The sequence below is a fragment of the Plectropomus leopardus genome, chromosome 12 (genome assembly GCF_026936395.1).
Source record: "Plectropomus leopardus strain MGB_pleo_1.0 chromosome 12, ASM2693639v1, whole genome shotgun sequence".
Lineage (NCBI taxonomy): Eukaryota > Metazoa > Chordata > Actinopteri > Perciformes > Serranidae > Plectropomus > Plectropomus leopardus.
In genome coordinates, this window is record NC_142187.1 from 33,478,936 (window position 1) to 33,501,437 (window position 22,502).

The window sequence follows — 22,502 nt, forward strand, 5'->3', positions numbered from 1 at the left end:
GTTCAATTTTATTTATTTTTATTTATTTATTTATTAAATTTTAATCCCCCCCTCCAATGCTTCAAATATTTATTTTATTTTATTTTTATTTTTATTTGGAAAGTTAGAAGTTGAAGTCGAAAACTTGAGCAGCTGGTTAGACTGTGCAACTTTTTCTTTTTACTATTGGCAAATTTTCAAACAACAGCTCAGATTTGTTTTTTTGTTTTTTTTTACTGTGGAAACCATTAATTGCACATGATGTGCTAAAGGACATAACAGGAAATTTCATTTAAAATATTCTGTTTTCACACTTGGTTATGGTTATGATTAACTGTATGATTTTGGCAAATTTAAAAAAAATCAACAGCAAGATTGGAAGGCAAAAGTTTTTTAAAAAAAAACATTTAAAAAATCTACATTTTTAAATGAAAACATTAATTTTTTTAATGAAAAAATACTATTACCAGTAAGCCAAAATAAATAGGTCCCTGCCCAGTGATTAAAAAAAGAATTATTTGACATGCCTTCCCCTGGCAAAACTTTGAATAAGACGAGCAGAATATGAATGAAATATCAGTATATTCAGCTCAGATTTGGTTATGGGTTTTTTGTGTTCCTTCCATGTGTTTAAGGGTTGTAGGAAAATTGAAAATCCAATAATTTGTTTCTACAGTTTCTGATTATGATATTTGAGTTAGTCAGTAATTTAGACAATTTTTAAACAAAAAATGCATTGGTTTTGGATGGCATGGTTTTTTTTTTAATCTAAAAAATAAACAAACATTAAATTTAAAAAATCTATTCAAAAAAACATGCATGTTTTCTTTAAACAGTTACAGTAAAAAAATAAAAGACAATAATTTGAATGTGTATGCCCCTTCACTAAACCAGAATAAATAATAAAAAAAAAACTAATTTAGATTAAATATCTCTATTTTAAGCTCAGATTTAGCTGTTTTTTTCTGATGGAAGTGTTCGTCTCACATAATGTGTTCAAGCACAGTTTTGGGTTTTTTTCTGTGATAAGTGGCAACAAAATACTATTTAAATTTGTGATCTCTTCCAAAATAGTTTTTAAAAAGTTCCTCCCAAGAGCTTAAACAGTGATTAATTTGCATGCCTGTCCCCTTTTTGCACCCCAAAATAAAGGGACAAACAGTCCCTAAGTTCACTTTTTTTATTATTAAACCAACATTTTCTTTAAATTCATTTCATAATTTTACAAAAAACAATATAACTTGAAACCTTGGAGCCTTAACATACAGTCATGGAAACAACAACAATTCAGCGTTTCCTCGACCGAACGCCAAACAGACGACGGCGGGACAGAGCAGCATATTTACAAAAGTCAGTTCGACTACGAAACACTTTTCTTTAAGAGCCCAAAATTTTCTGTACAGGACAAAACAAGTCAAACAACATCTCGAACGAGAGAAAGCAAAGAGGACTTTAATCTTCCAGGATGTAGTTCGGGTTGACGACCAGAACGACTTCTTCTTCTGTGCTGGAGGACTCGGAGCCCTTCAGCCCGGCCTGAGACAGCTCGATGAGGATGTGATCCTGCAGACACACGAGACGGAGAACGTCAAAACCTGGATTAAAAACGAGTGCCGGATTAAAGGTGACGGCACGTTTCTGCAGGAGGTGGGACTCACGTAGTGCACCAGCCGGTGGAGGACCTTCTCGATCAGACCCTTCTTAGTGACCAGCTCCTCCTCGGAGTCGATCTCGGACTCGATCTCCTTCAGATACCAGTTCACCACCGCGCTTCTCTTCAGCTGCTCCTCTTCCTCGGCTGCGACGCAGAGAGCAGGAAAAGGTTAGACTGAATTTAACCCTCTGAAACCCGGATCCACATCAGCTCCGTGAGAGCTGAGCGAGGCGCTTTCATTTCTAAAACATCTCACAAACGGCAAAAAGGCAACTTGGAAAGAAATGTCTGGCAAATTGAAAAATTTATAAGATTTAGATTTTTTTTTTATTTATGGAAAACTATTCAGAAAATCATGTTTATAATTATCATAATTACATATTTAAAATTATGTTACAGAATTATTATTATTTTTAAGCATTTTTTCAGGCAATTTCCATATTTGTTTTTGCTTTTTTTACTTTTCTTTTTGATTTTATTTTTGCTAATTCAGGATTCAGGAATTAAGGATTTTTTTGTAACTTTTTACAAATTTCTTGTTAATTTTTGTTTTTGAAAGAAATCAAGATAATTATGTCAGGTTTTAAAGGTTTAAAAGGTGCAGAAATTAGGGATGCACAACAAAATCAGTCATGTACATAATTAGTTTATTATATAATTTTATATAATATATAATTTATTATTATTATAAGCACTTTTTCAGCTATTTCAATATCTGTTTTGTTCTTTAACTTTCTTTTTTTGTTTTGCTAATTTTCAGGTAATATTTTGCAACTATATTTTTTGGGCAATTTTTGCTCATTGCCTTCTTCCCATGTTTTTGAAAGAAATCAAGACTACTTGCTCAGGTTTCAAAGGGTTAAAAGAAAACTGCAAAAATTAGGGATGCAAAATAATTTCAGGCACAGATAAAAAAAATATGTCTGTCTATTTATTCATTCTTATTTACTCATTTATTATTTATTCATGTATTTATTTTTATGAGTATTTTTATGAGTATTTTTTTGAGTATAAATATCATATACACTGAAAAGCATTATTCTGTATTTCATGTCTCCATCATCTGGCCGTTACGATAAAAGTCTGCTTAATATGACAGAAGAGACTTGATGATCGCTATATTGATATCGGTATTGATTATTGGCCACATGAGTTGTTATACATCAGCATATCAGCAAAAAAAAGAAAAAATACGATATTGAGCATCCCGAACAGTAATTGGAAAAGTATTTCCAGCATTTTGCAGAGCGGCGTCCCTTACCTTCCTCGGCGCGGCGCAGATGCAGGACGAGCAGGTTGGAGATGCGTTTGTATTCGGTGAAGGACAGACGGAGAGACGGTTTGGGCTGACCGGCAGGCTCGGCGTGGCCGTTCACACCGTTCACGTGTCCATTGATTCCATTGACGTGCCCGTTGACGCCGTCCACGTGTCCGTTTACACCGTTCACTCCGTTGGGGACGGCGTGTCCTGCAAAAGTTGGCATTAGTTAGAAGATCTCTGCATCTGCATTTAGATGCTAAAGTTAACTTTGGTATTTTTTAAACATGGACCCTATTTTCCATTTTTCCGATTTTGATTTCTTTCTTGGTAAGAAATGTCCCACAAAAAATGTAAAACATGAAAAGAAAATGAGATAAATATTTATTTAAAAAAAGAGGGGAGGATTATGAGAAAAATCCTAAAAAAAAAAATAGGAAATGTCTGAAAAACTGTATTTGTAACTATAATCATTTTATATTTAAAATTAGGTTACAAAAAAAAAAGACAGGAAAATAAAAAATATAAAATAAATGCATGTAAAATTAATATTTTCAGCATTTTTTAAAAAACATTTTTGCTAATTTTCAGCTAATTTTTTTGAAACTTTTTTCCTTTTTTTATTAATTTTTTGCTCATTTTTGGGCCACATCTTGTTGCTGGCTGCCTTCTCTCCATGTTTTTGAAAGAAATCAAACCAGTTTGACACCTTGCTGACAAAAATACCAAAACTTACCTTTTAATGTGTACATCTGTGTGTGTGTGTGTGTGCATATATGTGTGTGTGTGTGTGCGTGTGTGTGTGTACATCTGTGTGCGTGCGTGCGTGCGTGCGTGCGTGCGTGCGTGCGTGCGTGCGTGCGTGCGTGCGTGCGTGCGTGCGTGCGTGCGTGCGTGCGTGCATACCATCCTCCTGCTCCTCCTCCTCCAGGTCGTCGTCCTGCTCCAGGTTGATGTCGGGCGTCTCCACTCTGATGATGGATTTGTTGAGCAGACGGAAAGCTTCCTTCACATGTTTGGGTTGAACCTGAACAAAAACATTAACGGGTTTAAATTTAAACTCAAAAGCAGAAATAAAAAATCAGTTATTTATTTTATCAATTAAAGAAAGAAGAAGGCAAAAAATAGATACAATATAACTTATTTCTGTCTTTTTATTTCTTAAATTAATTAATCAAAAATGATTTAACATCACAGGAGGGGAGGGTTAGAAAAAAAAGTCTAAATTTTCTTTTGGAGCGTCGGTGGGAAAATATGAATGAGATGCAACTTTTATATATGATTTGTTATTATGTTATTTGTTTTCATTTTTTATTATAATTTGCACAAAACTAAATAAGAATTTCATCACAAAAAAAGCTTCTTTCATGCAGGATTGTCACTTTACGAGTTACATTTTTGGATTTTTTGTACACGGGAGTTTCTCTGTTTAAAGATGCCACATAAGAGAAATAATCATAATCATAATATTAATATGGAAAAAAGTTGATGACATCTACACAAGATTAATATCTTTAGATTTCACTTCGTACATCACATGCACTCCTGAAACTTTCACCAGGAAAAATAAAAAATAAAATAAATAAATATATTTTTTATTACTGCAGTTATGTTGTTAGAGTCCTGCACACACGTTCAACTCATGAGGACAACTGGATTCAGAATACGAATCGATGAGCAAATAATTCAGAACGAGTCGATAAATCAGGAGACGACTTCTCTGGGAACCGTTTTTGAGGAAAAAAAGAAAAAATTAGGGAGAAATTGGAGAAAGCGGCTCGTTTTTTGCGACTCACCTCGTCACAGCAGTGCATGCGCGCCATGCCCTCCGACAGGCGGATCATGCTCTCCAGCTGTCGCACCGTGATCCTCCAGGCGGACTTGGACACTCCTCCGGCGCCGTCACGCTGGCGGAGACGTTTGTACTGCTCCACGATGAACTCTTCGGATTCGCTGGAGATCTGCGGACGAGAAACGGTTAATGACGAGCGTGCAGACTGTTTGAAAGACTGTGTGTGTTTACAGCGGGTACACACACACACACACACACACACACACACACACACACACACACACACACACACACACACACACACACACACACACACAGACACAGACACAGACACACACACAGACACACACACACACACACACACACACAGACACACACAGACACATACACACACACACACACACACACACACACACACACAGACAGACACACACACACACACACAGACAGACAGACACACACACACACACACACACACACAGACACACACACAGACACACACACACACACACACACAGACACACACAGACACAGACACACACACACAGACACAGACACAGACACACACACACACACACACACACACACACACACACACACACACACACACACACACACACACAGACACAGACACACACACACACACAGACACAGACACAGACACACACACACACACACACACACACACACACACACACACACACACACACACACACACACACACACACACACACACACACACACACACACCTTTGGTTTGAACTGCCTTGCAAACAGCAGGTATCTGCGGATCTCGTCCAGAGCGTAAAGTCTGTCCACAGATTCCTCCACGCGGGAGTGCAGGTCCACGATGCGTCTGGCGATGGCGTAATCCGTCACCTGGGAGACACACGGGAGAAGGACGGCATTCAGAATCACTGTACGGACACTGGATTATTAAAACAGATCAGAGGATGCAGAAATGAAACGTTTAAGGTGGAATAAAAAAGAACGAGAAATAAAAAGAAGTTTATTTAATAATCAGAGCGAGAACAAAGGCACAGATGAGCTCGCGGACCTCGTTACAGTCGTCCACCAGGATGAAGAAGAGGTCGAAGCGGCTCATGATGGGAGGCGTCAGGTTGACGTTCTGCTTCAGACTCTTGCTGCGGTCGTATCGCCCGCTGACGGGGTTGGCGGCTGCCAGGATGGAGGTGCGAGCGTTCAGGGTGGCCTGGACGAGACGGAGACAAAGACCCGTTAATCTGCCGCAGAGACGAGCGGACCTTCATTATGATGAACATACGACCGTACCGAACAGCCCAAAGCTTCAGTTATAAGGCTGACATTTCAATTCAAGACACATTTAATTTGATTTAATTTCATTTGTCATTTACTTTCCTACATTTAACTGTAACGTAACAGAAGTAAAGTCCAAAATTCTGACTTTATTGGAAAAAAAACAAAAAAAAAGGAAAAGAAAAAGGATGTAATCATTTTCAAAATTCACAACACGGTTTAAACAAAATATTATAATCCGGCGTGAACCGTAGTGTTCGAAACGAGTCAAATGTCAGATCGTCATTTTAGATTCGGGCTGCGTGCGGCTGCGTTACCTTGACTCCCGCCTTGGTGATGCTGATGGTCTGCTGCTCCATGGCCTCGTGGATCGCCACCTGGTCCTTCAGGTCCATTTTATCAAACTCATCAATGCAGCAAACTCCCTGAGAGGAAACGGCGTCGTTAATACAAACACGCACGTTATTACATTTTTACCGTTTTACACCCGACGCAAAGTCGCAGCAGCACAACATCTTTCTGGGACTTCAGGTTTTTCTGGGGATTTTAGGACATTTCTAAGTTTTTCAGGGTGTTTCTAGTATTTCAGGACATTTCTGTGATTTTAAGACATTTGTAGAATTTTAACAAATGTTAAGATTTATGGACAGTTTCAGGATTTGATGACATTTTTAGGATTTTCAGACTTTTCTAGGATTTTAGCACCTTTGCAGGATTTTAAGGTTGTTTCTAGGATTTTAGAATTTTAAGCCATTTATAGGATTTTAGACCGTTTTTGGGATTTTAGGCTGTGTCTAGGATTTTAGTGCCTTTGCAGGGTTTTAGGTGGTTTCTAGGATTTTAGGCTGTTTTTAGGATTTCAGAACTATTCTAGGATTTTTGGATGTTTCTGGCATTTTAGGACCTTTGTGGGATGTTAGGACATTTCAAGAATATTAGACCATGTGTAGGATTTTAGGGAATTTCTAAGATTTTAGGACATTAGGGGCTTACCTAGGACCTCAGGAGGTGCGGGGGGATCCTCCACTGGCTTTTTTTTGATAAACATTTAAATGCTGCTTTATTCACTCTGGAACTTTATGTATATACGAAAAGTGCAAAAACACCTCACAATGTGAATCACTTTATTTTAATACTGAATTAGAGATTTTGGGGGACACTTGGCTTCCTATCAGGGGCCAGATTTGGCCTGCAGGCCATAAGTTGAGTAACACTTGCTCCTTAAACTTTCTACGTCTTCGCACTCACGTTGTCCGCCAGCATCAGAGCTCCGGCCTCGATGACAAACTCGTGGGACTCCTCGTCTCGGACCACGGCTGCCGTCAGACCCGCGGCGGTGCTGGCTTTGCCGCTGGTGTACACCGCTCTGGGACTGAACTCCTCCACGTGCCTGCACACACACACACACACACACACGCAAACACACACATTTAAGTCACCATTCACACTGACATGTGAGCAATGTCTCAGAGGAGACTGGAAATGTTGGACACATACTTGAGGAACTGGCTCTTGGCGGTGCTGGGGTCTCCGACGATGCAGACGTTGATGTCTCCTCTCAGCGAGGTTCCCTCCATGGTCGTTTTGGGAACGCCTCCAAACAGCATCAGCAGGATGCCGCGCTTCACCTCGTCATTGCCTGCAAATCAGGACATCGCCGCGTTAAAAACCTGCAGCTTCGACACTCTGAGACACACTCTGTCGGTGGACGCAGAGCAGGTTTCGGGCGCTGACCGTGGATGGTGGGGAAGAGGCTGGTGCACAGGTTGTGGTACAAGTTCTTGTCTTGGCTCATCTCGAACACTTTCTCCCACTCCTTCTCCGTCATCTGGCTCTTGATGCTTTCTGCAGTCTGCTCCTCGTCACGCAGCTCCTTACCACCGAACTACGGCAAGAGCAGACGCACACTTTTCACGTCTTCATTTAATCTGGTTTTACTGACTTTTAATGGACTTTGTTTTGGTTTCTGTTGAGCGTCTTTGAGTTTTCTAAAAAAGGCTCTCTAAATAAAATTCTTCATTTAGTTTGTTAGTTAGATATTTATTTCAAACATGCCAAATAAAAAAGGAGAAATCCAATCAAATCATATCCCATTTTTTCAATTTTAATTAAAAAAACAAAACCTTAATCATAAACATTAATATTCACACTTTTTGCCCCAATATTCACCATACATACTTTGATCTGAAAAACAAGAATTCAGAAAAAACAGAAAGCTGGATGGAGTTTATAACACCTGTGCTTTCTTCATTTATCCAATATGAATTTATTTTATTTCATTTATTTTTATTGGTTTGGTAATTTATTTATCTGAACACCGGGAGCGTGTGGAGCTTTATTTCATTTGCTGTTTTGGGTTTGACGGATGTTGTTCGTGTGATTTCGGTGGAAACGTGCTGGTGTTTGTGTGTCTTACCCGCGGGTTGGTCGGGGTCACGTTGCACGCCAAAAAGGCGAGTCTGTACGACAGCTCTCTGACTCCCAGAGCTTTCAGTCCTCTCAAGCCGTCGGCCTCAAAGCCCTGAGGCCCTCCGGGAACGCGGGTGCTCGTCTCTGCTCGCACGCCTGGAGGCAGACGTCGCAAAATGTTTTTAAAACAACAGTGTGATGTGTTCAAGTACTTTTTTGCTTTCCTCGATGTCACGCGGCAGTTTTTCATCACAGACTTGCGCAAAAACTAAATATTTTAAAAATGTTTTTCCAATAGAAAAGTGCTTCAGAAGTTCTAATAATTCTGTAACATAACTTTAAATTTAAAATTAAAATATTTACAGTGTGTGTATGTTTGAACTGGTGTGTGTGTGTGTGTGTGTGTGTGTGTGTGTGTGTGTGTGTGTGTGTGTGTGTTTATGGGTATGCGTTTATGATATAACCTATTTTTTATTGCCCGTGCCCTTTATTTCTGTCTAAAATGTCGTTTCGTCACCATTTTCGACGACATGCTATCCTATGTCACTTTTTTCCCCCAGCTTTTTAAAAATCATTTTCTAAACAGACTCATTTCTAGCAATACATTTCTCACCGAGTTGCTCATTTCCTTTTTTTTTAATGTTTCTGGGAGCAAATGCAGCAATTTGCACACAGTTCAAAGGTTAAAATACTCGTGAGAGGCGTCAGAGTTCACCACAAGAAAACTGATGTGTGCAGTGTTTCTTTTTGCAATCACAATCATACCTGGCGTGCTGAGCTGAGAGACGTCCGGCACGACGATGAGCGTCCCGGTGAAGTCACAGCGGTCTCCGGCCTGAGCCGTCTCCACAGCCTCGGCCCTCAGGACGATCTCCAGGGAGCGCGGGATGGATCCGCGGGGCAGCTCGGCCTGCGTCTCCTGGATACGCACCTGAACGCAGAGTCAGAAACCTCAAATTATCATCAGTTCACCTGTTTACACACACACACACACACACACACACACACACACACACACATTTATGCATCAGTCACCTTCTGGAAGTCGATGAACTTGGACTTGTGCGTGTCGAGGTGGAAGCGTGAGCGGTTGTTGCAGACGGGGTTTCTGCAGATGGTCGGAGGAGAGTATTTGAACTGCTGAGGGACGTCTTTGATGACGGCCTGACAGTCCATGCACAGGAAGGTGCCGCTCACCTGCAAATCAGCAAAAAACCACGAGCTCAACATCCCCGAATTTATGCATTTACAAGAAAACTTCACACGCAAAATGATCGTCTGTGTATCAATCACTCACCCCGTGTTAATGTGGAATAAGTTTAGTTTATTTGCACAGTTACAAATAAAATATTAAAAATTAATTATAAAAATGACAAAGTTAGCTGTGCAGGAAAGAAACCCAACATCTAAAAACCTAGAAGAAAAAAAAAAGAAATTTCAACAAAATCACAAATAGATGAAAAAAAAATGTGACAGAAAGAAAAAACGAAATTAAAATGTGAAAGTGATTCGGGAAAATGACGACTTCAAGGTTTTACTCAGTAAATTTCAGACGTGCGGACGTCTTAATCTGAGGAAAAATGGAGCCACAAGAAGGTGAATGAGAGTGTTTTGGGCGCCTCGGTAAATATGAATGTTTGATGATAAAGGAGAAAAAATGATGAAATTGAATTTGGGATAAAACCTTGTTTTTCTCACATACCTCCATTTAAGGATGGGCAGCATTTCTTTTTTTATGTGAGGAATTCAATAAAAAGGTTTTCTTCAAAAATTAATCAAAACTCAAAGTGAGAAACTGAAAAACAAAAGATCATTTTGTGGCTGAAATGTTCCTCCTCTGCGCGTCGCCTCTCATTAACTGATTATTTTCGTGCACGTGTTTCCTGCAGGATCTCTTACCAGTTCAGGGTGTACTGGGTGCGTCCGCACCACCTGACCACTGATCCTCACCAGAGTGCCGATACGCATCGACGACAGCTCGCGGATCCTAAAATGCACACAAGAAAAAGATCATCAACTCTTAGATTAAATGTTATTAAAAAGAACACACTGCAGCCACTATGTAACGTCTACTGAGAATACTGCAGTATATATTACAGTATACATAGTATATTATATGAATTCACAGTATATGATGCAAATAAAGCAAACAGACTGACTGAAAGTGCGTGCACACATATGGAGGTTTTTTTGTGTCACACGTACTTGTGTCTTGTCGGCAGATCCTCGAGCGCCACGTAGAACTCTTTGTTTAGAGGAACGTTCCCATGATCCCGAGCAAAGTTGCGCACTGCCCGACAGAGGAAGGGGTAAACTCTGCAAACACAATCCTTCATGTCAGCACACGGATGAGAATGCACCTGCTGGTTGTTTATTTTATTCATTAGCTGAATTTGCGGGGACAGAGCACAATAATTAACGTTTCAGTTTGCACTTCCACATAAATGTGCCCGAGTTAGTTTATGATCTAATTTCCGTCTGTCGTCCCTGAGCTGGTTAGTACAAATGTGACGTCACGTGATCAATACAGTATTTCAGCACGCACTACACGTGATCAATGCAGTAAAAAATGTCAAGAAACTATATAATGATCAGATCTATATATTTTAAATTCTGATATGGGAAAAAGTTTATATACGTTTATATATTTGCATAGTGCTCCTTTCTTTTGAATTTACGTTTTTTAACTCAACCCCTGGAAACCTGAACAAACCGGCTTCATTTCTTTCAAAAACATGTAAGGAAGGAAATGAGCAACTTCACAAGAAATTACCACAAAATTAGCAAGTAATTAGTAAAAAGTTACAAGAAAATTACCTAAATATGATCACACAAAAATTTAAAGAAACATTGCAAAATAATAATAATAATAAAGTTTGAAAAAGGTACTAAATGAACATTTAATTAACCTAAATAGTTACTAATACTTTTCTTTCTCCATGTCTCTTGCTTTCTCTCCTTTTGTTTTTACATTTCTACATTTTTAATTTTTCAATTCATTTTCTTCTCCTAATTTCTTGCAATTTGCGACACATCTCTTGCTAAGTTGCTTGTTAATAATTAGTTGTTTTTTATTTATTTGTTTCTTCTTATTTTCAGGTAATTTCTCGTTAAGTTGCTCACTGCCTTATTTCCATGTTTTTGTTTTTAAAGGTGCTCAAGTTTAGTGTTAAGTATTATACAGTATTTGTATATATATTATATATTTTGTATTTCTGCAGTTATTCATCGACACTCGGGGTATGAGATGATAGAAAATCAGCTGTTCCGGTGAAAACACGTTACAGTTAAAGTAACTGCAGCACTGTGGTTAGAGAGCAAACTGTAAGGTAAACAGAGAGTTAATGAGCAGGTGTGGTACTCACCTGTAGTACTCCTCCTGGATGGTGGTCGCGAGCTCCTGGTTGAAGCCCTCCAGATCAGTGAAGCTCACGAGCAGAGTGTTCCTCTCAGGCCGGATCAGCTCCTCGGCCTCCCGGACATACTTCACCTCCCCGTCCCCGGTCTGAAACCTACACAAAAACAATAAATGCATATCATACATGAGCTCTAACAGCTGATCGACACCGCTCTGGATGCTCTGTAACGGTTAAATAACGTTTAAAAAACGATCATCTCGTGCACAGGCAGTTTGGGCCGACAACAACACAAAGACGCCTGCTGCAGCCGGACTTACTCCTCCAGAAAAGCCTGAAATAACTTCTGACATTTTTCCGCCAACTCGTCCTTCACGATCTCCCCGACGTTCTCCGCGGTCGCTGTGGCCACATCCATCCTGAAAACTCCGTTAACGGGAACAAAAGATCCAAAAACCAGTAAGAAACAAGAGCCGAGCCGCAGATCACCGGAGACACGCTGCACGCTGCGGAGCTTACAGAACACACTGCCAGTTTCGCGCGAAAAGAGGGACACGTGATCTTTGGCGCGCCACTTTCGACCAATCGGTGACGGTATGCGAACGTTCTCTGAGTTGTAGCCAATCAGGAGTGAGAATGTCAAAGTGACGCAATGCGCTTCTGATTTTTTCCCGCGAAATGCTTCCCGTTTTTCAGATCAATAAAGTTCAGAGAAAAAATGATCAACAGACGTATAAAAAAAAGAAACGTAAGCTTTGTTCTACCGGTGTCTGTGCGCGTGTCTCTGTCAAATAATTATGTATTAAAATTTGACTCGTAAACATAATAAAGATAAAATCACCGCTTCGAAATAATAAAGGTTTCATTTTGAGTTTAAAAAATAACGCTAGAAATTCAGAAATATAACGATTTACACTCACACTGACACCAGGCAGATCAGCAAGATATTAATGAAAAGTTGTTTATTGTTTAATAATAATAATAATAGGAAAACTAAAAGCCAGAACCAAAAAAGAAAATAACCTTAAGAAGCTAAAAAATACAACATTTTTATACCATAATTTTAAACATATTATTATAAGAATCATGAATATAATTTTCCCTACATTTTGTATATATTTAATAATAATGATAATATTACTAATAATAATAACATATTTTATAGAGCGCTTAACAGAGACAAAACCAACGTCAATTAAAGTCATTAAAACATCCAGAATAAATAAAAACAAAATCAGTAAAAGCAAGACAGACAATAATTCATTCATTCATTAATTAATAATACCCCCATTTTTTCAATTTGTGGGACATTTTCTGCAAAGTTGTTGCCTTTTGCCCCCATGTTTTCAAAAGAAATCAAAGTCATTTTCTCAGGTTTCAGAGGTTTAAATACCTGTCACATGTTTTAGGGCACAGCACAGGAAGGATAGTACTGATGAAGGTTTAAAGGGTTAACAACAGTAACGTCCCTGAAGTACTAACTCTGACCACTGTGGGGCAGAAAACACTCGTGTAACTATATACACGTATACAGTGTTTTCTTTTTTTGTTGCAAGCATGTGACTTTTTACTATATATTTGGTATTAAACTTTGTATTACATGTACATTGTCAATTTGATACTGTGAACAATATAGTTTGATATATTATAGTTTTAACTAGTATTATAACTTCTTCCAAAGTCCAGTATTTGGTAACCAACAAAGCTTTATTATCAGCGTAGCTTCCTCAGTCGAATACTGTAAAGACCTGTATGGTCTTTGTTTGTTTTTTTGGTTCTGCTCTTTTTTAAACAACATTTCATTAATATACTGTGTATACAGAGTACACCATATAATGTATATACACAGATTCTGTTGGCAACAATAGGATTTTGGTATCTGAAGCATTTTGTACTCCATATTCAGTCTGAGTAGGACTGACCAATCACATTTGGATGGCAGGTGAAGCTCAAATGGGGCAGAATGCAACTTTAAGACCCATCTTTTTTTTTTAATCCTAATTTTATTTCATAATTGTTATACTGTCACCAGGTATTGCAGTTTTTGTCTGATTTTATATGCCGCAGTGTAATCTTTTGGGCACTGAGCCGCCAGCTTTGCTTATACGCTTCATATCTGGTATTTATGTTATGGCTGTTTTATTTGTTTTTCTTCACATTGGCTGATTTATTTTGCTTAAATCCTGCAACGTTTAAACTCTGGGATCAACTATTTATTTATGCATTGTTTGTGTAATTTTGTGTGTTTGTATCGTTGTTACTGCTTTGTTTTTTAACAGTAGTAGCCTATCAGGGTGGGGGGGTTAATGGGATCTTTCTACGCGTGTTGATTTTGTATAATTTATCTTGTATAACTGTATATTTTGAAAACTCAATAAAGGGAACAAAAAAAGAAATCTGGGATCAACTTCTTCAGGCACTTTGTAACTCTGGAAAAGTGCATTATAAAAATTATCATGATTAGTCTTAAAATTAAGCTTTTTTACTAGCTTTATAAAAATATAATTTATGTGCATTCATATGCAGATATCTGTTTATAGAGATTGGCCAAAAATGATCAGCACAAAGACGAGGAACTCAGCAAAGTGGTGCAGTCCGCCTCTGCAGGTTTTCAGTCCCAGCACCATCTGTGAGCAACAAACACCGATTTCTCCTCTATTATTCCATTAATGTCTATTTCTGCTCCCACATCATTCTCACGTCTCCACCTGCGGAGGTCAATACAAACACTCCCGGCGGGCTATTGGTTTCACCTGTCACATTGTGTGAATCCACCAGGAACAGAGCAGGAAGTCATCGCGGGCCATTTGGACGCAGACCAGCTTCTCTCGCTCCGTCTTTATTTCTCCTTTTGTCCTGACCTCTGCTTTTCCCACCATTGTTCAGCAGCAGGAAACTCAGCGCGTCTCAATATGAGGCCACCTGACCATCTGTGAGCGCACGCACGCACGCACACGCGCGCGCAAACACACACGCGCACACGTCAGAAGAGTTCAAGTGTCATCAAGGTTGATGAGGAGCCTTTTTTATATTACATTTGCCTCTGTAATGTGATCAATTTTTGTGATAGATTTTTCTTTATTTATATATACATATATTTTACAAATAACACATTTACATTTTTCTATATTTTTTATTTATATAACTTTTTCTTGTTTTTTTTAAATATATGAAAACAATAACACAGTAATCATAATTATAGTTTGGACATTTTATCATTTAAAAAATATTTTTCTAATCATCTGCTTTCTTTAAAAACACATTTTCTTTTCACCTTATACCAATTTCTAGCAACTGTCTTTTTTCATGTTTTTATGTTTTCATGTTGTTCAAATCAAACAGATGCTCATGTTTCAGAGATTTAAATTTCCATTTATTTTTATTTAATTAAAGCAGTTCCAATTTATGGTGCAATCTAAAGAGAATTTTATAATTATTTTAAAACCAAGTTTATTCACCATTTAATCCATACATACTGCACTGTGTATTTTGTTTTTGTTTGTTTGTCATTTTGAGTATTTTAAATTGTGCAAGAAAAATAATTTAAAAAAATAAATCCCATCTAAAAAATCTAAATCTAAATCTAGTCATGCAGCGTGCACCAAACCAGTGTGTTTGCAGCGATGGAAACCTTGATGATTTGTGTCGGAAAACAAGACGATGGGAACAAACACTTGTAAGAGCAGCAGGATATGAAAGAGAAGAGGGACGAAGATTTGAAAAGAGGCGTTTCCTGCTGTGTTTGTATTCACACGGTGACGCACGCACGTTGTTTTGGTGCCCCTGAAACAGTGACTGAGGTTCATGACTGCTCTCATCCAAACTGAGAGAAACGGGGTACACCTGGTTTACACGCAGACCCCCACCTTTAAAATGACGCAGCAGACAGTTAACCCTTTAAAACCGGAGCACATTGGCTTAATTTCTTCATTTAAAAAAAAAAACATGGGAAGAAGCCAATGATGCTACTTAACAAATAAATGACTGAAAAATTTGCAAATTAACAGAAAATTATCAAGGAAATAAGAAAAACAATGAACAAGGAAATGACCACACACACACACACACACACACACACACACACACAAACACACACGTACAGCACTAACCACCAAACGAGCACAGTGCAGAGTGGAGGCGATGAGCTCCTCAGTGGGACACGATTGGAGAGACTCAGCTGGACCGTCTACCGAAACAAAGAACAGAAAAGCTCAGACTACAACACACACAGATACACACACACACACACGCACACACACGCAGCATGACTTCTTTCTCTGCTCAGGATGCCATTACTCCACCATACATTCAATAATATTGTTAATAATAATACATTTATTTATGTGTCACTTTTCTAAACAGATGTTACAAAGTGCTTCCCAAAACAATAACAACAGATAAATGAAGCAAAAAACAATAAAATAACTGTAAAATTATGAGCTGGTTAAACAAGGTGATTAACCCTTTGAAACCTGAGCAAATTGGCTTGAAAATGTGGCAAGAAGACAATGAACAACTTAAGAAATGGACCAAAAATGATCAAGATATTAAAAAGTAAATAACCTCAAAAAATAACAAAGGAAAAGAAAAATAAGAAAAAAAACTCTAAATATTAAATCCAGTAAAATAACATTTGTATTTTTTTGTAACATGATTTTAACTATAAAATTATCTTTATAATTTTCTTAATGTTCTTTTACGCAAAATTTCAGGTAATTTTCTTGTCATGTTTAAGTTATTTCTTGCAATTTGTGGGACATTTCTCACCAAGCGGCTCACTGCCCTTTTCCCCCAAAGAAATCTTTTTTTTTGTCACATATCAAAGATTTAAATGCTTTTGACAGACGTCCGAATGCAGCAAAAGAAAGGTTTCAAAGGGTTAAAGTGATTAATTCTGCAGCAGCTCTCGGTGTGTTGGTGAGTGCTGACTTGCTGCGTCTCGGCTGTTTGATTGTTTTAGCTGCGTGTTTTTCCTAAAATGAGCCGCAGGAAGTCTTTCCTGTTTTGAACGCACTATGAATAGAAGAGAGAATTGTGTTTGTGTGACAGAGAGAGACAGAGGACAAGAGACGAGGAAAACATATGAAAAAGTGCGTTTTTCTTCTGCGTTTAATAAGAATAAAATGACTCCACAAACGTTTCTGTGTATATGAAGCCGCGTATGTTTCTGAGAGGATGCACTGATGCTGCAGTTTATTGTGAAGCTGAGTTACTGTATCCTTCTTTCATCTTTCTCACACCTCTCTGCTCCAGGAAACAGGACACAGTAAACTTCCAGCTTCTGTTTCTCACTTCCAAGTGGAAGTAGGTTTGTGGGAAGCACTTTGTGTGTGTGTGTGTGTGTGTGTGTGTTGAAGCGCTGGAAAAAAAGGCCCTCTTGACCGTTTCTTGCTCCCTTTTCTCTCACGTAGAAGCAGCAAACTGTTTATATCATCAGCATAAATCTGTACTCTCCCAAAAAAACAGCGACACACAAACACACAATCGCTGACGCACTCGTGTGACTCATCAGACACACAGAACCGGCTTATTGCACCGTGTCACATTTTCAAAAAGGCAGTTTGATTTTTCAAAAGAACGTTTTTTTGTGCATCCACGCTCCGGATCAGTGGACTCAGACGGACGAGCGATCATGAATCAGCACAGACGAGCTGATTATGATAAAGATTAGAGCCACAATGACGAAAAATTTCCACACCTTTTCCCCCCAAAGACTTTGTCTGCAAAAAAAAAAAAAAACAGCTCAAACACACAAAACACAAAGTAAAACGTTTCCAAAACGACAATCTTGATTTTGCAGATTTGGTCCGTTTGCAGACGTTTAAACTGTTTATGTGACCAAACAGATTTGCTTCAGACTTGTTTCTTCCTTTTCCACATTTCCTGTCTCTTCTTTAATGTGTTATTTTTTGTGATGAAGCTGAGACGCTTTCATCTACCGCCTCATTAGCCTGCCTGGTAGATGAAATTTTGGGCCTGATATTTATCAAACACACTCAGGAAACTTTGTGGGTTTGGTTGTGGCTGAGAGGTTCAATTACTCAGCAGAAAGTCACAGTTTCACTCAGGAAGCAAGAAACTTGTGTCACGAGACAAAAGCCTTCTGACAAATATGGGTATTTGTTTATTTTATTAAAAATATCAACAGTAAAAAACAATCGCACAGATTTACCAACAGTATTTACAGGAGACACATTTCACAGTGAGGGAGAAGACGAGTCGTGGGCCAGCAGACTGCTTCTTCTCAAACACCAAACACACACACACATACATATACACAGTATATACACATATATACAGGGTCCGCACGCATTCTCTTAGACTACATTTCAAAACTTTTCCAGGACTTTTCAAGCGATGTTTTTTATGTTTATTCAAACATAATCTCAGCATCTCACATGAGGGGTTCAAAAACTGTTAAAATTGTCAAAATCCAACAGTAACTGCTGTTTTTCAAGACTTTGGCTACATTAAACGGTGTCATTCTGGCAATTTTTTTAAAAGCACACCTTTTAAAAATTTTAGGAAAAAAAAAAATTTGCCCCAGAATTTTAAGGTTTTTAACAAAAAAATCACCAAAAGGTTTTTCTAAAAAAAATACAAAAAATTTCTAAAAATGTTTAGGTTTCCTATAAAACTCAACAAAAACTAAAAAAGGAAAAAAATTGCCAAATTACAAAAATTTAAAAAGAAGAAACAAATATGCAAAAACGTTTACATTTTCTATAAAAATAGCCAAAAATAATAAAAAGAAGAAGAAAAAAAGCCAAAATTAAAAAAAAACAAAAAAAACACACCTTTCAAAGGCATATTTTCTACAGAAAATAAATTCACTGTTATGCTACATTAATGTAATTTGATTTATTATATAGGCTAAAACACTTAAACATGATGTTTTTTGAAAGTTTCTTTGGTTTTTACTACTTCTATGACTCTTCAAGGCCTGGAAAAAGCGATTGTGAAATTCCATGACTTTTCCAGGTTTTCCATGAGCGTGGGAACCCTGTATATACAGCACAGGCAGACACTAGCTGGAATGTAAACTGGAGGACTCGGACTCTGTGGTGGTGGAGGCGCCCGGGCGTCTCCGGGGTAAAATCTTCAAACTGGAGGCTCGGCTCAGGGTGAGGGCTCTGCGGGCTGAACTCTTGAACCCGGCCCCCAGGAAGGCGTACAGCAGCGGGTTCAGGCAGCAGTGTGCGAACGCCATGGGCTCAGCCACCGCCAGCCACACGCCCAGCACGGCCTCCAGGCCGCAGCCGCGCGGCAGCACCTCCAGGCGCAGCAGAGCGTCCACGGAGATGCCGGCTCCGTACGGCAGCCAGCACACGAAGAAGCAAAGGACCAACGCGATGGTGGTCCTGACGGCTCGCCGCTTCTGCCTCTGGCCCCCCAGAGGGCCCCGGGTCAGCCTGGTGACGATGACGCAGTAACACACCAGGAGCACCAGACCCGGGATCACCAGACCCACCAGGACCAGCTGGAGGTGGAAGACTGCGACCCAGATCGGGGCGTTGTCTGCTGGGTAGAACCGCTGGCACAGAGTGGCCCCCTCGCCCCCCTCCTGAGTCCGGGCGTAGATCAGGTCCGGCACTGCCAGGAGGCCGGCGGGCAACCAGGCGCCTGCAGGGAGAGACGAGGAGGAGACATAAGAGACTCGGGGGGACGAGATGCAAACAATACAGAAAGAAAGGCGATGCTACAAACCGTGGGAGACATGTCAAATAATTTTTTGAGCATTTAGGAAGGACATTTGATTTTGGCTTTAGGGGAGGAGCATACGACCTCAAATGGCTGTATTTTTTATTAATTTTTACTTAAATCTTACCAATATTTAAAGAGACAAATTGGCAATATTTTTTCTTTAATTTTTTGGGGGGATTTTTAATGAAAAGATTTTGATGGGTTTTTTTTCCCATTTTGAACATTTTTGGTGATTGGTTTTTCTTTTTTGAAGAAAAGATTTTGTTTTGTTTTTTTGGCGACTTTTTTTCTTTAAAAATTCTTTTTTCATTTTAAAGAAAAGATTTAGATGATTGTTCTTTCTTTTACATTTTTTGGCGAATTTTAAAGAAAAGATTTTTTTTTCTTTAAAGATTTTTGGCAAATTTTAAAAGATTTTGGTGATTTTTTCCCCCTCAAAAATCACCAGAAATTACTTTTCCAAAACTTTCAAGGTACGTTTAGTTTTCCAACTCTTTTCCAGGCCTGAAAAATGCAAAATTGCAAATTCTTTTTCAAGATTTTTCATGACCGTACAAATCCATAAAAATGCTTCAACACTCACCCACATAAACCAGTTTGTGCGCCAGCAGCTGCCTCAGCCCGCCGGTGTTGGTGTCCGTGGCTCGCACCACCGCCAGGTAGCGGTCCAGGCTGATAAATGCCAGGATGAGCACGCTGCCGTACAGGTTGACCGTGTAGATAACGTGCACACCGACGCAGGCGACCGCTCCGAAGCGCCAGTCGGCCAGAGCTGAGTCCACGGCCCAGAACGGCAGCGCCAGAACAAAGAGGAGGTCAGCGGCGGAGAGATGGAGGCGGTACCGATCAGTGAGGCTGCACTTTGACCTGACGACCAACACACATACTTGTACTTTAGTATCCTCTTTTCATGCCACTTCATACTGTGACTCTACTACATCTCAGAGGGAAATATTGCACTTTTTATTTCACTACATTCATCTGAACGCTTTAGTCATTTTACAAATTAAGATTTTGCATAAAAAAATAGGAGTTTGTTAACTGTTTTCAAAAATATTCCAAATTCTGTCCAAAGTTTTACAGATGCGACTTCTGCCTCATTACTTCGACCCCTTAACAGACGATATTATCAAGATAAAGTCATAACTGATACTTGATATCACCGTTTACATCTACAACAACATCTCTGACATCCTGTTTTTCTTTTACTGTGTGTGTATAAATGTGTGTGTGTGTGCATATTTGTTCAGATGATAATTCTGTATGTGCATTTTGAGGAAAAAACAACATTAAACATAAGTTAGATAAACACACTTAAGAGTTTATAAAATATGTTTTGTTATTAATAAAATTCTCAAATATTTATACGAGTAAAGCTGAAATGATGAGCTGATTAATCAGTTCGCTGACTGACAGAAATTTAATAGCAAAATAATTTCTTTAAAGATTTAAAACACTTGACGCCAATGTAGACGTGTTTTGTTTGTTTTTTAAGATTTTTCTGCACTAGGTACTTTTACTTTGAATACTTTAAGTATATTTTGCTGATTATACTGACTTGTTTTCATTTAGATAATATTGTCAATAGAGGGTTTTAATTTGTATTAGAGTATTTTTACAGCATTGTATTACCTCTTTGTGCAAAAAACACAAGTGTGTATAAATTATGATAATTTGTTATATATAAAATTACAAAAAAGTTTGTTCAGCTGAAATAGTTAGTTGATTAATGAATTAGCTGACTGAGAAAACTAAATGCCAATTATCTGTAACTTTTTTGTAAAAATGTAAATCTTTTTTTATTTTATTTTTCCGTATTGAATTCTGAGTTTTGTGATTTTTTTCTAATAATTTTTAGATATTTTTGGTTATTTTTTAATTTATAATTAATAAATTTAAATTTTTGTTTTTACATTTTTCTGCATTGGATACTTTTAGTTTTGTGATGTTTTTATATATTTTAAAGTTTTGGTGAGTTTAGTTTGTTTTGTTTTTTTTAGATTTTTCTGCATTGGGCACTTTAAATACTTAAAGCACATTTTGCTGATTACACTCACTTACTTTTAAGTAACATTTCCAACTTTTACTTGTAAAAGAGTATTTTCACAGCGTGGTATTAGTACTTTTACATACTTCTATCGCTACTTATTGGTTCTTATCACAGACACAAACTGATCCATCAAACATCTTCTCACCTGCGCTGGCAGCCGAGCACGATGACGACCAGGCCGTTTCCGGTGATGCCCAGGATGAAGATGAGCGCGTAAACGACGGGCAAAAAGACCTGCTGAAGCTCAGCGGTCATCACGTGCTCCACGTCACACGGCTCCTCCAGATCCCCCCCGAGGTCCCCAGAACCGGAACCCGAACCGGTGTCATTGAGGTCGTAGTCAAAGACGATATGCTGTGGAGATAAAGGTGATTATTACGGGCGGGAGGAAGAGAAAAATGAATTCAGATTTGTTAATGTGCGTAAAAGTTTCCCACGTGAGTGACATCCTCACCTCATAGTAGGACATGACGGGGGCTGTCCCTCTCTCAGCGGACTGAAGTGGAGGTCTCTGTCTGCAGGGATATATAGCTGCTTCACGCTCCTCCCCTGAACACCCCGACACATCTGCGCTCCTGCTGGGGTTTTTCCTGTTTTCGAGGTGTCAGGTGCTGATAGTGCTTCTATCGCAGGATGCTGCCTTGTGTGCGCGCACTGTTTGAATTGTTTTGGCCCTGAGACCTCTGCGTTGTGATAATCAGGAACTATTGGCAATAGGAAAGACCGCCGATGGGAATCAGACAATGTGCGTGTGTGTGTGTGTGTGTGTGTGTGTGTGTGTGTGTGTGTGTGTGTGTGTGTGTGTGTGTGTGTGTGCGCGCGCAGACTCCATGCTCTGTTAGATCAGGACAAGCAGCAGGAGATTGAGGAGAGCTGCTGTATGTGCGTCAGTGTTTATGTGATGCGTGTTTGCATGAACATGCATGCGAAGGAGGCGCAGAGGGAACACACGTGCTGCTGTGTGAGTGTGTGTGAGATGATTATCAGCTGTAACGCTGTTCAGTTAAAACTCCCTCTCATTT

General features: G+C 38.9%; 2 protein-coding genes across 2 annotated transcripts; both read right to left on the bottom strand.

Annotated features, from left to right (window-relative positions):
- Positions 1-1,144: 1,144 nt before the first annotated feature.
- On the bottom strand, positions 1,145-12,285 carry mcm6 (minichromosome maintenance complex component 6). Its single transcript, XM_042496954.2, has 18 exons — positions 12,047-12,285; positions 11,736-11,882; positions 10,576-10,686; positions 10,270-10,357; positions 9,406-9,567; positions 9,136-9,301; positions 8,378-8,526; positions 7,696-7,846; positions 7,459-7,600; positions 7,210-7,351; positions 6,279-6,386; positions 5,741-5,896; positions 5,434-5,562; positions 4,688-4,852; positions 3,798-3,918; positions 2,895-3,101; positions 1,638-1,777; positions 1,145-1,542 (listed from the first exon to the last, which is right to left on the bottom strand). The coding sequence occupies exons 1-18, from the start codon at positions 12,142-12,144 to the stop codon at positions 1,432-1,434; spliced, it is 2,493 nt and encodes an 830-aa protein (XP_042352888.2). The 5' UTR covers positions 12,145-12,285; the 3' UTR covers positions 1,145-1,431.
- A 5,541-nt stretch (positions 12,286-17,826) lies between these two features.
- Positions 17,827-22,502, bottom strand: LOC121951604 (C-X-C chemokine receptor type 4-like). Its single transcript, XM_042497991.2, has 4 exons — positions 21,935-22,502; positions 21,626-21,834; positions 20,014-20,297; positions 17,827-19,349 (listed from the first exon to the last, which is right to left on the bottom strand). The coding sequence occupies exons 1-4, from the start codon at positions 21,947-21,949 to the stop codon at positions 18,754-18,756; spliced, it is 1,104 nt and encodes a 367-aa protein (XP_042353925.2). The 5' UTR covers positions 21,950-22,502; the 3' UTR covers positions 17,827-18,753.